The sequence below is a fragment of the Drosophila innubila genome (assembly GCF_004354385.1).
Source record: "Drosophila innubila isolate TH190305 chromosome 2R unlocalized genomic scaffold, UK_Dinn_1.0 1_C_2R, whole genome shotgun sequence".
Taxonomy (NCBI): domain Eukaryota; kingdom Metazoa; phylum Arthropoda; class Insecta; order Diptera; family Drosophilidae; genus Drosophila; species Drosophila innubila.
This window is the reverse complement of record NW_022995374.1, coordinates 10,427,795-10,442,824: the sequence shown is the minus strand read 5'-3', so window position 1 is coordinate 10,442,824 and position 15,030 is coordinate 10,427,795. Positions and strand designations below refer to the sequence as shown.

General features: G+C 37.5%; 3 protein-coding genes across 6 annotated transcripts; 2 read left to right on the top strand and 1 right to left on the bottom strand.

The window, feature by feature from the left end:
- The first annotated feature begins 8,146 nt into the window (after positions 1-8,146).
- On the top strand, positions 8,147-14,229 carry LOC117783583 (long-chain fatty acid transport protein 4). 4 transcript variants are annotated; one of them, XM_034621035.1, is made up of 6 exons: positions 8,147-8,268; positions 9,145-9,405; positions 11,584-11,843; positions 11,909-12,550; positions 12,938-13,139; positions 13,197-14,229. In XM_034621035.1, exons 2-6 carry the CDS (start codon positions 9,352-9,354, stop codon positions 14,136-14,138), a joined length of 2,100 nt encoding a protein of 699 aa, XP_034476926.1. In that variant the 5' UTR covers positions 8,147-8,268; positions 9,145-9,351; the 3' UTR covers positions 14,139-14,229. The 4 variants fall into 4 exon arrangements, with proteins under 4 accessions (XP_034476926.1, XP_034476925.1, XP_034476927.1 ...); XM_034621034.1 differs by having other exon boundaries at positions 9,208-9,405; positions 13,197-14,138; XM_034621036.1 differs by having other exon boundaries at positions 11,603-11,843; positions 13,197-14,138.
- Positions 10,374-10,795, top strand: LOC117783586. Its single transcript, XM_034621039.1, has 2 exons — positions 10,374-10,506; positions 10,563-10,795. The coding sequence occupies exons 1-2, from the start codon at positions 10,423-10,425 to the stop codon at positions 10,710-10,712; spliced, it is 234 nt and encodes a 77-aa protein (XP_034476930.1). The 5' UTR covers positions 10,374-10,422; the 3' UTR covers positions 10,713-10,795.
- Positions 14,171-15,011, bottom strand: LOC117783585. The gene has a single exon (XM_034621037.1). The coding sequence runs from the start codon at positions 14,885-14,887 to the stop codon at positions 14,279-14,281; it is 609 nt and encodes a 202-aa protein (XP_034476928.1). The 5' UTR covers positions 14,888-15,011; the 3' UTR covers positions 14,171-14,278.
- Between the last annotated feature and the right edge of the window lie 19 nt (positions 15,012-15,030).

Below are 15,030 nucleotides of genomic sequence, written 5' to 3'. Positions count from 1 at the left end.
GAAACTCACACACTCGTAAGTGGGCTAGATCACAGCAGATGAAAGACGCACAGAAACTCGGATAAACATATGGATAGAGGAGTATGTGTATAGATAAAGATATTTGTAGAGTTTATAGACATGTAAATAGACCTAAATGATACACAAAATTCCAAAGGTTATTTTCAAAATCAAATAAAATTGCTTATGCTATTTAACATTCATATATAAACACCTTAAATAAAAAAAAAAAAATTTTACTTTCAGAAAATTTTATACAAAATTTCAGTGTATATTTTAAATTTTAATATATTGGCTGAAAGCATTCACAAAAAATTTTAATTGAGTGATAAAGTGAACCCATTATTTATATGATAAAATATCAATAAAAAAATATGTATATTCTAATTATAATATTGATAGAAATTAAGTTTGATATTGATAACTAATAAAGTTCCAACTATCATTATATTATTTGTATAATAAATGTAATTGATAAAAATTGAAAACGTACTCTTATTTAATTTTAAATGATATTATTTTAGATTTATCAAGAGTGCTTTTCAATTGTACAGTCACCGCAATCAAAAAATTTACGTTTTTAACGTGAAGTTTCATTTTCTAATATATTATTTAATACTTGTTGTTATTGGATACACATGAAAAAACCCTTTTCTACCGCGATCAACCATTTTTAGTTCCACTCAAAGTAAGAGAGAGCTAGAGTTTCCATTTGGGTTCAGCTCTTCCATTTTAAGAACTATGAAACCACCTTAATGCTAGGTTGGGACTACCCCAACTCCGAACTGTCAACGCCCCCATAGCTGATGTATGACGATGTTTTCCTTTTTGGGCTCCTAAAAACCAATTGAAGATCATCTCAAATAACCCAAGCGCATAAATTGTGTAACTAATTTTAGAAATGGACTCACTCACACACACACACACACACACACAGATTGACACGCACATATTGAATTTACACACAGCAAGGACAAGCCATTTTCTAATTTCCTATGATTTTAATTCTATTGTTTTTTTGCTTGGCAAATTCACATGGCCGTTAAGGGAGGATTGTTATTAGATGTGCACACATGGTAATCAATGGCATGTGCTATGCGCCGGCACTGCGAATCACAGCAAGGACCTGAACGGCAACAAGGACTCGGACCGCATGCCGATTTACCAACAAGAGTTTTCCCAACATATGTGACAGCAGCTCGACTCATAAATGAAATGAAAACAATGCGTGTGGGAGTATGCAAAGGATGTGTTTTCCTTTCATCTTCCTCTGACTTGAAGTAGGCGCCGCTCGACACCGCTTAATGGTTCCCTGTTCCCTGTTCGCTGTTCCTTGACTCTGACTCTGACTCTGGATCAGCAACAACATCGGCAGGAATGCGATCCAACTAAACATGCGTTGGGATCTCTTCGGTTCATTCAGGATCTGGGCAATGGGCTTATAAATCATGTTGCTTTTTTGTATTCTGTCAGCTTCTACATTTAATTAGTTGCAGTTTTCACTGGAAGCGAGAAATTTTGTGAAGATTTTCACATACTTCTTTTAATTATAGAGAGAGGATTGGAAATTTCCGGAAACCTTTTTAACAATGATGTCAAATAATGTTAAATATTGTAGAAGAACTGTAGAACTTATAATTCTATATAGGTTTTAAATTGCAAGAGTATTTTACAAAATTGGATTGGATTGAAAATTTCCGGAAACCTTTTTTAATAATGATATCAAATTATGATAAATATTGTAGAAGATTTTTAGAAAATATAACTTTATAAAGTTATTCAATTTCAAGAGTGTTTTACAAAAACTAAAACACTTATTTGAAAATCTTTTATACAAATAGATCAATAAAAAATATAATATTTTCATTCATATAGCATTGAACATACTGAAAAGATATTTATACATATACAATATAAATATCTAAAGCGAAATCGCTTCATGTAAATTATTAATGTCTATTATTTATGATTTCTGTGAACGTTTTTAATTATTGGCATAAACATTTAAACAAAATCGAACACATTTGCAGCCCCTTTGCGTAGCGTATATGTACATACCCCCATGTTGTAACTTGCAACACGGTGTGTCCAAAAAATATACGAGGCGTTTCAGATTTCAAAGTACGAGAACGGAAGCCCGAAACGGAGGATCGTCTGTACTCGTATTGTGACCCAGAAGGCAACCGGTCTCATTTGTGGACTGTTGATTGATTTTTAGTGGGAAGCTGCCAGTTTCTTCCCATCCCCCCTCCAGTTAGGCTCCCCCTTAGTAACCCTCACTTGGTAAAACATCTGCTTCATGCAACAGTGCTAGCAACAAAATATGCACTGAGTTTGAGTAATTAAAATCAATATTCTCGTTTCGAGGTGTTCAGACATTTGTCGAACTGGACCAACAACCACAACAACAGCAGCAATAATTAACAACAACAAATGTAGTTTGACTTCTCAATATTTTTGTTGCTGTTGTTGTTGTTGTTGTTGTTGTTGCTATTGGCAGCATTTCGAGTGCATTTGCCGATCAATCAACGATCAAAGTTCATAAGTTGACCCAGCTGACTAATGGCAACCGCCAGAGTTGGCAGCGCCCCGTCAACAGCAGCAGCAACAACAACAGCAGCAGCAACAACAACAGCAACAGCAGCAACAACAACATCAGCAGCTAATGTACTAGACGATCTAATGTGTATACATACATTTACTTGTACATTCAAATGTACGTAAAAACACATAAAAAAGAGACGTAAAAATATTGTTGCTAGCTAACTTCATTGATCGACTATCAGTTTACCCTGTACATTTATATATTTTTCATTTATATATTTCCAAGTTAACAAAGTAAAAGATAATCGAAGAAATTGTATATATTATATAATTTGTTGAAAACAAAAGAATTGCAAAAATATATCTATAAATTAGTTTCATCTATATTTATTATTATTGAACAGTTAAAACATTTTAGTTTGTTTTTTTCTTTAAGTTTAAAAACTCACAAAAATTCGCATTAAACAGTTTGGTTAACTCCTAAAAGTATGTTACAAAAATTTGACATCTTAAGTAGTTAACACAGATTTAAAAACAGCAATAATTAAAATAATGCATAAAATTATTACAGACCTAAATATTTACAAATTGTATTAAATTTTATTTTATATTTATATATTATATTTTATATTTTGCTTTCTGTTTTATAACTTTTTTCTATTTTAATCTTTTTAAATTTATACCATTATTATTAATTAAATTTCTGTGCTGTTTTCCGTTGTAAATTCAACGTTTAAATAAATATACCCCTTGGTATTCGACCATATAATGAGCATGTCTGACTACTGTATAAAAATCGAGTAATCACACAGAGGCGCGAAAGGGGAAACTGAAAACTACTCCGCTCGCCCATCTGCCTGTCTCTCAGTCTGTCTCTCTGTCCGTCCGTCTGTCCGTCCGTCGATTTGCCTGTCCCGTTTGGTACGCGGGTCTCGCATCGGTCGCATAAATATTTTCCTTTTATATTTTTTCAGCCGAAGATGCGCAGCACATAAACCCCTATGTAGTTGTTGTCTATAAACAAAAAAGCGTCCATAAAAAAGCACAGCAAAAAGATGGAGACGAGGACAGAAACAAAGAGAGGGATAGAGAGGGCTAGCAGCGTTGGCGGTCGCCAATGGAATAACAACAACAACAATAAGAAAGAAAAGCAGAGCAACAACACCAAATCGACGTACTTTTTGTTTATTTACACAAAATGATTTTAGTGACTCGGGAAGGCAGCCAGGAAGTAACTAAGTAAAATGCCTGTTTGAACTCCCCCAAAAACCAAAAAAAAAAAAAAAAACAGAATGGAAATAATGGAAAGGAAACCGTTTACAGAACTGTCTTGTGTTGGCAAAATGGTTGCCTGTTATTTTGTTGTTGTTGTTAAATTTTTTTTATTGGTAGCCCAGTAGGGCGAACTTCTGGGAAATACAGTGAACACTGTCCGCTGCATCATTTGATGTAAACGCTTGACACTTTGCAGCAAGGCAAACCGCAAGCAGGCAACATCTGGCATCTGACGCGGAGCCAAAAAGATTAATTTCTGACAGCGCGGGAGCGTCCCCAAAAGATACACACACACACACGCACACGCACACTCAGATACACACACACACTCATACAGTTATAGTTATACATGAGCTGATGATGGACGCTGATGCTCGTTTTCCACGCCACGCTTTTCACGGTCGCATCCATCAATTGTTGGGCCGATCCAACGTAATATAAGACGAGTCGCATCTCAAGGAATCTATAGAAATGTATTTCGAATTACATTTTGGCGCTGGCGTGGAACCGTTCCACAAAGTACGTCCAATCCTCAGTCGGCGTCAATGGGTCTCTAAGACTAATCATTTGACTTCAGTCGCAATGTCGCAGCCACTTGACAGATATTCAGTTTTTGGGATTTGCCGTTTAGTACTTCATTATAAGCGCACTAACGATGTTATTTTAATGATCTCAGCCCAAAGAATCCACTTGACAAAATGCAGCAGCAGAAACAACAACAATTCTCAAGTGTTTCACACAAAGAGAGAACCGACTGAGGGGAAGACGCAGTCTCTGAAGGGTAGAGCCCTATATAAATACTTATATGCAGAAATAAATATATAAAATACACTACTTACATATATACTAACATGTCACTGCATTTATAGCACATATTTTTTTTATTTTTTGCAAAGACAGAAGAACAGAAGGACGGACGGACACTTTTATGCCTCGGAGCAATGTGTGAAAAAGTCCGTTGAATGTCGAGCATTTCTCTTGGTGCCTTGTTATGAGTTGTATATAGGAATATTACTTATAAATGGTCGGGGTACTGTTGATGGCTATTGCCATAAAAATTCATAGAGCCCATGCATGAGATGCCATTGAAAGTTGTTGTTGAAAGACGTTGCCAATGCTAAGCAGGTACGAAAATTTCCCCAAAGCGGTTTTAAATATTATTCAATATTAATTTATTCCGTATGAACATTAGAATTGGCAGAATGTTCTATATATAAACCTGTATTTTAAATTGTTTACTTTACTTGTTTAATTGACTCATATCGCAATTAGTTTCAGGTAATTACTACTCGTGCTTTAACCTCCCTTGATAGGGCTTTGTAGATAATCCCAGAATACTTGGTAATAAATAATAAAGTAATTTGCTTACTTTATCAACGTTTAGAAATATAATTATGTACTTACTAACAAATTATGAACTATTATTTGAGCTGTCTATATCAAAGCGATTAAAATGAAGTGATTGAGGCTGCTTAATAACTTTTGTATAGTTTACAAAAAAAAAATATAAAATTATATTACTCAGCAGTTAAAAAGGATTATAATTTGCGAATCTGTTATCCGGCTATAAGCTATGGGTATAGATTAGTGATACAAAAATGCAACAATTTAAAAAATTTAATTTTTTTTCTTCACTGTGAATTTTTTTCCCTTGACCCTATTTAGATAACTTCAAATTGTCATAACTTTGTCAAATCTCAACCGATTTCCTTCCGGAACATCAATTTTTTCATTATTTCGCCTCTATTTTCATTCTGCATCGAAATTGGAAAACTCAATTTTTCTTCCATCACTGTCCATTTTTTCCATACTTTCGATCACGGTCTGGTTTCTTCCCTTGACACTTTTTCACAAACTTCACACTGTCATACCTTTTTCAAATCTTAACCGATTTCTTTCCGGAATATCAATTTTTTCATTATTTGGCCTCTATTTTCATTCTGCATCAAAATTGGAAAACTCAATTTTTCTTCCATCACTGTCCATTTTTCCCATACATTCGATCACGGTCCGGTTTCTTCCTTTGACACGTTTTCACAAACTTCAAACTGTCGTAATTTTTTCAAAACTTAACCGATTTCCTTCCGAAATATCAATTTTATCATTATTTCGCCACTATTTTCATTCTGCATCAAAATTGGAAAACTCAATTTTTCTTCCATCATTGTCCATTTTTTCCATACTTTCGATCACGGTCTGGTTTCTTGCCTTGACACTTTTTCACAAACTTCACACTGTCATAACTTTCTCAAATCTTAACCGATTTCTTTCCGGAATATCAATTTATTCATTTTTTCGCCTCTATTTTCATTCTGCATCAAAATTGGAAAACTCAATTTTTTTTCCATCACTGACCATTTTTTCCATACTTTCGATCACGGTCCGGTTTCTTCCCTTGACACTTTTTCACAAACTTCACACTGTCATAACTTTTTCAAATCTTAACCGATTTCTTTCCGGAATATCTATTTTTTCATTATTTGGCCTCTATTTTCATTCTGCATCAAAATTGGAAAACTCAATTTTTCTTTCATCACTGTCCATTTTTCCCATACTTTCGATCACGGTCCGCTTTCTTCCTTAGACACTTTTTCGCAAACTTCACACTGTCATAACTTTCTCAAATCTTAACCGATTTCTTTCCGGAATATCAATTTTTTCATTATTTCGCCTCTATTTTCATTCTGCATCAAAATTGGAAAACTCAATTTTTCTTCCATCACTGTCCATTTTTTCCATACTTTCGATCACGGTCTGGTTTCTTCCCTTGACCCTTTTTCACAAACTTCACACTGTCATAACTTTTTCAAATCTTAACCGATTTTTTTCCGGAATATCAATTTTTCCATTATTTCGCCTCTATTTTCATTCTGCATCAAAATTGGAAAACTCAATTTTTCTTTCATCACTGTACATTTTTTCCACCACGGTCTGGTTTCTTCCCTTGACACTTTTTCACAAACTTCACACTGTCATAACTTTTTCAAATCTTAACCGATTTCTTTCCGGAATATCAATTTTGTCATTATTTCGCCTCTATTTTCATTCTGCATCGATATTTAAAAATTAAATTTTTCTTCCTTCACTCTTCACTTATTACTTATGTTTGATAATAATAATTATCATAACTTTGGCAAATCTCAAATCTCATTATTTGATCTCTAATTTGATTCTGTGTCAAAATTGGAAATTTTAATCTCCATCTCTGTTCCTTTATTTTATTACTTTTCAAAAACTTCGTACTGTCATAAAAAAAGTTTTCAAATGTTGTTACATATCGCTCACCCAAAGCTTCCAAAGTGTTTCGTAATTGCAATTAACCCCGTTCCGAAATATACATAAGTGCTTTCGTTCAGTTTAAGCCCTGTTCACATGACTATTTAGCAAAGTCATGCCAGTTTCAAGTTATACATGCAATATAATCATGCATATGTAAGTGTAAATACATAAATATTAAAGTCTTTGTGTTGTATGTTGTATGTTGTGTGTGTGTAAATGCCAAGCTTTGCTGCACGCTGTTGCACTTGTCTGCAAAGAGTGGCAAGAGAGCGGCAACTCGACCCCCTTCTTGTTGCAAGTGCAGCGACAACGTAACGCATGAATTGTTTGGTATAGGAGAGCGAAAGAGAGAATCGAGAGACAGCAACAAAATGCCAAAGAGTGCAGAGTAAAACACGTGTTTCGAATTAAATGCATTCCCCTTTGCCACTGCCACACCCCCGCACTCCTCGTTGCCCCCTCACCAAATTTCTAATATACATTTCTCCCGTTCTTTTTTTTTGTCTGAATGGCGACATTGTCGATGTGCGTTTTATGCCCATTGCTGATATATTAACGGTAATAGCGCAGCGAAAGACACATAAAAAAAACATGAGAAAATATGCCAAAGATTGAAATGAACAACTATGAGATACTTTTAAAATCTGGGAAGAACTAATGCTCCTTAATCAACAATTCTTTGGTATAGAACTAAAAGTAAAAAACTGAATTATGTTACATAATGTCCTATAAGTCTGATATACCCATTGTTTACAGGGTATATATTTGTTGTCGACAATTTCCACGTGCGTGCAACAATACAAGAAAACTGCAAACTTCAATCAAAATCAGCAATCAAACGTATCTGAGATACTTTAGTAATAACAATGTAAATCCATACACACACACACAGAGACACACACACACACAGATACAGATACAGGTGTAGCTCGGTGTGGCCGAGTTAACTTCGTATCAACCTGTTGCCGACGCTGACGTCGAAGTCGACGCCAGCAGCAACCGTAAGCCGCAAGCTTTGGCTTCGTCTCTCGCAGCGGGTTTTGGGCGCAGTTGACGAGCTGAGCTGTTGGCTTAAAGACGCATCCGAGAAGCAGTTATCCGTATCTGAAAGATGCAGCTTTAAACTGAGTCGAATATAGCGGAAATTGTGTGTGCATTCTAAGGTTCTAAGTGCGTGTAACAAATACAAGAAAATATAAAACAAAGCTACAACTTTCCACTTGATTTAAGATCAGCTAAGACTTCTTTAAGTTGGCCAATTGTGAGGTTCCATTGTCAGCTAATGCCGCAAGTGCAAAAAAAAAAGAGTGAAACAAAAGAAAACCTCAGTGAAAGTGAAGATGCCCCATCATCAACATTATCAAGATCATTAACATTGTTGCTGTGACTGATGAGGCCGTTGCTAACGACTCAGACTTGGCCCTCATAATTATGATGAAGTGCACTTGCAACAAGGAAGCAATAGTTGAAGGTGATTGCATGTTGCAACTCAACAGAATGCGGCCTGCCACAAATGCACTCAACGTTTATGCGTCGCACTTTCCTGATATATTACATGCATGTTTATGTGTGACAGTTTAAATGATTTATAGACGTTTTCAAATTTATTGCACTTTCGGCACTAGCGTGGTTTTAATGCTATAACTAGTACGTGTACTAAAATATCACAATGTGCTGTTAAAGTTTAAATTTAGTCTAAGAATCCCCCATGAATGAAATAATTAATAGCTTTGATTCGCTTAAAATTACATGAGTTACGATGCCAAAAAGGTCGTAAACTCGTTGCACCGCATAAACTGTTTAATGATGCACTAAAATTGCATATGTTTAAGTTTTTAGCAAAACTTTCCGAAAACAAAAAACAATCACGCATAAACCTCAACGTCAACCGCAACTGACAAGCCCAAAAAATAGATATAATAATAAATTTCAAAAAATCACCTTGGACCAAACAAAAGACCTCCAGTCGCAGCCTCAATTTCAGTTTCAGTTCAAGTCATAACTCAAAACCTAAAAATATCTAAAGTCTATTTTTCTTTGTGTCAGTTTTGCTGCAATTGGAATTCACATCTCACCCAAGTCTAATTACCCGCAATTTCATTTTGAAAGTAACAAAACAAAAAAAAGCGAAAAAAGTGCAAACTGACTGCTTAATTAGCTAGAGTGTCAGTTGCTGTTAATCAACGCTGTTAATGCCACTGTTAACTGTCTGTTAACTGACTCTTGTTGTGTGGATCACATCGGAATCGCAAAATGAATGATGCTGTTGCCCCTGGCCACAGTCCAACAGCCTTGAACTCCACACAGGTAAACTATACTTACTATATTATTAACATTTTTTCGGCTTTTGTGCTCGATCTGAAACCAACAAGCTGACAAAGCAACAAAACGACAATCTGACTTTGTGCTACAGAAAGAAATAACCATATCTGCGAAACCAGTTTTCTTTTCAATGCGTAGAATACCCTGAACTTACTTGAATTTGTTATAGGGAGTTTTGACAAAGATAAAATGAAAATAGAGTTGATATTATTAAACCCATTTATCTATTCTTTAAGGGGACCACATTATATTTATCTTCCTATTAATTTATTTACTTAATATCTATGTCTATGGTATACAATTTTATATCCTTACTAATTTCATTTTTGTTTTAAATACAGAATATCTGCTAGTCGAATAGTCTAATTTGCTTTCATGCTGACATTTTTTTAGATACAGTATTATTAACAAAGTCGCACTCGAACGTTTTAAATGCAATCAATTAAAAAAAACACGTTTCATGTTGTTTGTCCGACGATTCCGACGCATCTTAAAATTGATGTCGTATATTTAATGGTTGACTGGGTTTGAAAGTCAAGTCCATGGCATAGGTCAACACTAATCTTGTTGACAGAATCGGTGTATTTTTATGGCTTTTTGTCTGGTTGTAAGTTTTTGAGTGCTATACAGTTTTGAGGAACTGTCTTGAGGCAACTATTTAAATACCTTAAAGTGTCCATTTGCATTAAGTGTGCTAAATAAACAATTACATTCTTTTTATAGATAATTACTGATGGTTAAAGTAGTTAAGACTTTTGGATGTGCCTATTTTTAAATGAGCTATGCGGAAGCTTAAAAGAGATGATAGAATAAATAGCAAATATACTTGACTTTACCGGGCTTTAAGTAATGTTAATTTTAATGTTAACATAACTGGATTATATGTTTACTTCCTGCAACAAGCATTCTTAATAGCTACGGCTTAAGTGTCAAATATATAAAAATTCTTGCCCAGATTATTGTTAATCGAATAGTCAAAGAGTCGGGCAAATATTTGAAAACATGATGAGAAGCACCGACAATGTGCCATTAGTCGAGGAGGGAGGACAGCCCCCTAATCATATTCACCTAAGCATTTGGCACAAGGTAAACTAATAGGCTGTTCACAAATCGAGTTCTACAATCTGATATCCAATATCCAGATACTGTTCTATATGCTGGGTCTGACATCTGCCTTGACCATCTGTGTCCTCATCCGATTGTCCAATAAACTGGCAGCCGATGCCGAGCGCAAGGCAATGATGCATTTCAAGGAGATATCGAACCGCATAGGTCATAAATTTGATAACTGAACCTGACTCCGATAACTAATGCTCCACTGTAACTAATGTTTTTATTTTCTAACCATTTGTATGAATAAAGTGCTAACTAAAAAATAAACAACGTTTAATTAGCAGAAAAATTAGAGAGGTAACTTCAAAAGAAGGAGAGTCAAGAAAGAAACTCATTAACAGCGGGTCGAATGATTAATATTATAATTAATCTAATAAAAAAAAAAAAAAAAAACTTTGCGTACCTTTAACAAATTTATAATTTTTTTTGTATTAAAAAGTTTTGCATTGAATATTGAGAGAAAGTGAGAGTAATAATCACATTAATAACGGGTCGGATGATTAATATTTTAGAACATATATAAAAGAGTATATTAATAACAAATATAAAAAATGTAGGTATTGCCTTAAAAAATTTTAAAATGTATCGTATTTACTTCATGCGCGAAATGTGACCGCATCAGATCTCGACTTGGCCATAAAAACTTGTTTATCTCAACTGACAAGGATTAAAGATCACCGGAGTTAATGGCTAACGCCACGGCGTCAAGTCAATGTAAACTTGACATTTAAATAGCTTTAACACTAGAGTCGAGTCAAGTCGAGAGTATGCTTACCATACATCAAAAATATAATCAAGAAAAAACGTTGGATATGCAAATTGCGTGTATTTGATTATGACTTTATTATTTAATAAATTGCAATAAATATTTAAATTCTCTTTTAAAAAACTTTGTTTATACATAGTATAATTAAATCGAATATTTTAATAAAAGTAATTGGGTTATTTTAGCCATCAATTACTAAGTTGAAATGACGCGACTCAGAGAATTAGTATATTTGATTTTGTGGAAAATTTTAAACAATTTGTATTATTTCAATTTAATTTAAGAACCTACGGAACGAAGTAGAAATCAGCATAGAGAAGGTCAGACATACGAGTAAACCCAAAAGTGAAGGCGGCTTCTGCCGCTGGCTGCTGTTCCTCCTGATGATACCTTTCCTAGGAGCGGGCACAGGGTTGCTCTGGCACTATCAAGGTGCCTGGCATGGACTGGCTGCACTCTACGGCAGTTTAATGTTGCTGCTGTTGGTTAAGCCCGGCTGGCGCTGGTTCTACATAGCTGCAGTCACGACTCCGCGTGACACGATGTAAGTGACAAGTGGATTCACTTGCTCCCATTTAAATTATTGATAAGCATTTGCAACTCTGACAGTGCGCTGATTGCCTACATTCGTGTGATGTTGTTTGTGAAGCGACAGGAGCGCAAGAATCTCAACGTGGGTGACATCTTCGAGGCGAATGTGGCTCAGCATCCGGATAAGTTGGCCATCGTCAGCGAGTCCCAACAATGGACATTCCGACAGTTGAACGAGCATGCAAATCGTGTGGCGAATGTTTTTCATAGCCACGGCTATAAAAAGGGTGATGTGGTGGGTCTGCTGCTGGAGAACCGTGCCGAGTTTGTGGCCACCTGGCTGGGTCTCTCGAAGATCGGCGTCATCACGCCACTCATCAACACGAATCTGCGTGGCGCCTCACTTCAGCACAGCATCAAAGTGGGCAACTGCACCGCACTAATCTACGGCATCAGCTATAGAACGGCTGTCATGGATATAGCCAAAGATTTGCCAGCCCATGTGGGTCTCTATCAGTTCAACGATGAGACGCATTCAACGGAAGCCAGCGATGGTCTCACTCAGGGTTTGGCACAACAACTGAACGCACTATTGGACGCGGCACCCAAGGATAAGGTAGCTGCAGGTGCTACACGTCCCGATCATCAGGATAAACTGGTCTATATCTATACATCGGGCACCACAGGACTACCCAAGGCAGCTGTCATCACGCATTCACGGTAAGAGATATTCCAATAATTTATGAAAACCTTACGACTATGTTTTATAAAATTCCATGAAATTCTCATTTAAACCCACAGCAAGTTCAATTGGAAAAATTATAGATTATTTAAAGTTTAAATTTTAAACTTTGAAGTTGTATATTTTTTAAATATAGTATATTATAATAATATAATATTAATAAAAAGAGTTATTAGTTTTAAAGACCAGACCTAAAAAAAATGCAATTTTTTAAATGTAAACGAAAGTCCTAGGTAAACTTTTATTTTCATATGAATCATGGAACTGGGAACTGGGAACTGGAAACGTCTTGAAGTTCTATAAAACTTGATAATAACGATTCTCTATCTCCCGCACTCCCTCTCTCTTTCTCTCTCGACCTGTAGGTACTTCTTCATTGCCGCTGGCATACACTACGCATTGGGTTTCCGGGACAATGATGTGTTCTACACGCCGTTGCCCCTCTACCACACAGCTGGCGGTGTGATGAGCATGGGACAGGCGTTGCTCTTTGGCTCCACGGTGGTCATACGAAAGAAGTTCAGTGCCTCGGGCTACTTTGCCGACTGTGCCCGCTTCAACTGCACGGTATGTAACCTGGAGAGGAATTTACACTATTGCTCTACATGCGTCTCCTCTTCGCAGATTGCACAGTACATTGGCGAGATGGCCAGGTATATATTGGCCACACCGACGACGTCACATGACCGACAACATCAGGTGCGAATGGTCTTTGGTAATGGATTGCGTCCGCAGATCTGGACGCAGTTTGTGGAGCGCTTTAAGATTGCCAAGGTGGGTGAATTCTATGGCGCAACGGAGGGCAATGCGAATATTATGAACAATGATAGCACCGTGGGCGCCATTGGATTTGTCTCTCGCATATTGGCGCAGCTGTATCCCATTTCCGTAATACGCGCCGATCTTCACACGGGAGAACCTATTCGCAATGAGAAGGGTCTCTGTGAGTTGTGTGGCGTTCTGGAGCCGGGCGTCTTCATTGGCAAGATTGTTAAGGGCAATCCATGCCGGGAGTTCCTCGGCTATGTGGATGCCAAGGCCTCGTCCAAGAAGGTTGTGTACGACGTCTTCTGCAAAGGTGACATGGCATTCATATCGGGGGATTTACTGGTGGCCGATGAGCGCGGCTACCTATACTTCAAGGATCGGACGGGTGACACGTTCCGCTGGAAAGGCGAGAATGTGTCCACCAGCGAGGTGGAGGCCCAGCTGAGCAATCTGGTCGGCTACAAAGACACCATTGTCTACGGCGTAAGCATACCCCAGACGGAGGGACGTGCCGGCATGGCGGCCATCTATGATCCAACTCGTGAGGTGAACGTGGACACATTGGGCACTCAGCTCTCCACAACGTTGCCCAACTATGCTCGTCCCATATTCCTGCGCTTCCTGCGACGCATTGATCTAACTGGCACATTCAAACTTCGCAAGGTGGAGTTACAGCAGCAGGGATTCAATCCTGCAGCCATCGAGGACGAATTGTTTTATGTACAACCAAATGGCAGCTATGCGCCACTTACCGAAAGCATATTCCAGAGCATACAACGCAATGAGGTGCGATTTTGAGCATAAGATAAGCTAGGATTAGCTTAGGTTTAGTTTTAGTTGATAGATTCGTGTATTGTGCTAGTGTATTAAATATATAAATCTTACAGGCGAACAGTGGAACAATGTCTAGGGGTAAATACTTTCAGCAATTGCAATTCTCAGCCCTCTAAGGGAACATCCTTTGTCAAGTCGGAACGCTTCTTTTGCTCCATGCGCTGCTCCACCTGATCGAGGCGCTGACTCATGGTATCCAGTGAGCTGAGGAGACCCGCTTGTATCTCACCATATCGCTTCATGGCCAATATCAGGCTCTCCTCGATTAGTTCGCTTTGCTGGGCATATTCGCCATTGTTCTCGGTGATCTGCTTAAGCTTGTCCAGACACTCATTGGGTATGCTGCGAAAGTATTCAGCACCCAGTGCCGGTTCCAGCTGCTTGACTCGCTCCAATTGTTCACTCTGTGCATACAGCTCCGGTGCCACAGCATTCAGATAGACCTCTTTGGATCGCACCTGCTGCTGTTCCTCCAAAAAGTTTGGATCCAGATACTTCTCCAGCTCGGCCGCTCGTCCCACACACTGCTGCAGCTGTGTGCGTCCAGTGGTTGCTTCACTCAACAAAGCGTTGGCAGAGCAGAGTGAGTCAACAATATTCGCTGATTGGGAACTGCTGCTGCCGTCCGAGTGTTCTCCATGGGCTTCCGGCAAGGGGCCAAGTACTCGCGTCAGGGCATCTATCCTTTTTTCAAGTATGTCTAGTGCTTCCATTTTAATTTGTTTTTCTTTTCTTGAAGAAAGCGGAATGATGTCAGTGCAATTTCACTCTCTCTCTCTCCCTCACTCACTCTCACACAGTGCTAGAAAGGCTGCCACCCTGCAAGATTTTCCGATCTGGCAGCATATACCACTTT

Coding starts and splice junctions, on each gene's coding strand:
- LOC117783585 (XM_034621037.1), bottom strand. CDS start 14,887: ATGGAAGCACTAGACATACTTGAAAAAAGGATAGATGCCCTGACGCGA.
- LOC117783586 (XM_034621039.1), top strand. CDS start 10,423: ATGATGAGAAGCACCGACAATGTGCCATTAGTCGAGGAGGGAGGACAG. Junction 10,507..10,562: donor ACCTAAGCATTTGGCACAAG/GTAAACTAATAG, acceptor TCCAATATCCAG/ATACTGTTCTATATGCTGGG.
- LOC117783583 (XM_034621035.1), top strand. CDS start 9,352: ATGAATGATGCTGTTGCCCCTGGCCACAGTCCAACAGCCTTGAACTCC. Junction 9,406..11,583: donor CAGCCTTGAACTCCACACAG/GTAAACTATACT, acceptor ATTTAATTTAAG/AACCTACGGAACGAAGTAGA. Junction 12,551..12,937: donor GCTGTCATCACGCATTCACG/GTAAGAGATATT, acceptor CTCGACCTGTAG/GTACTTCTTCATTGCCGCTG.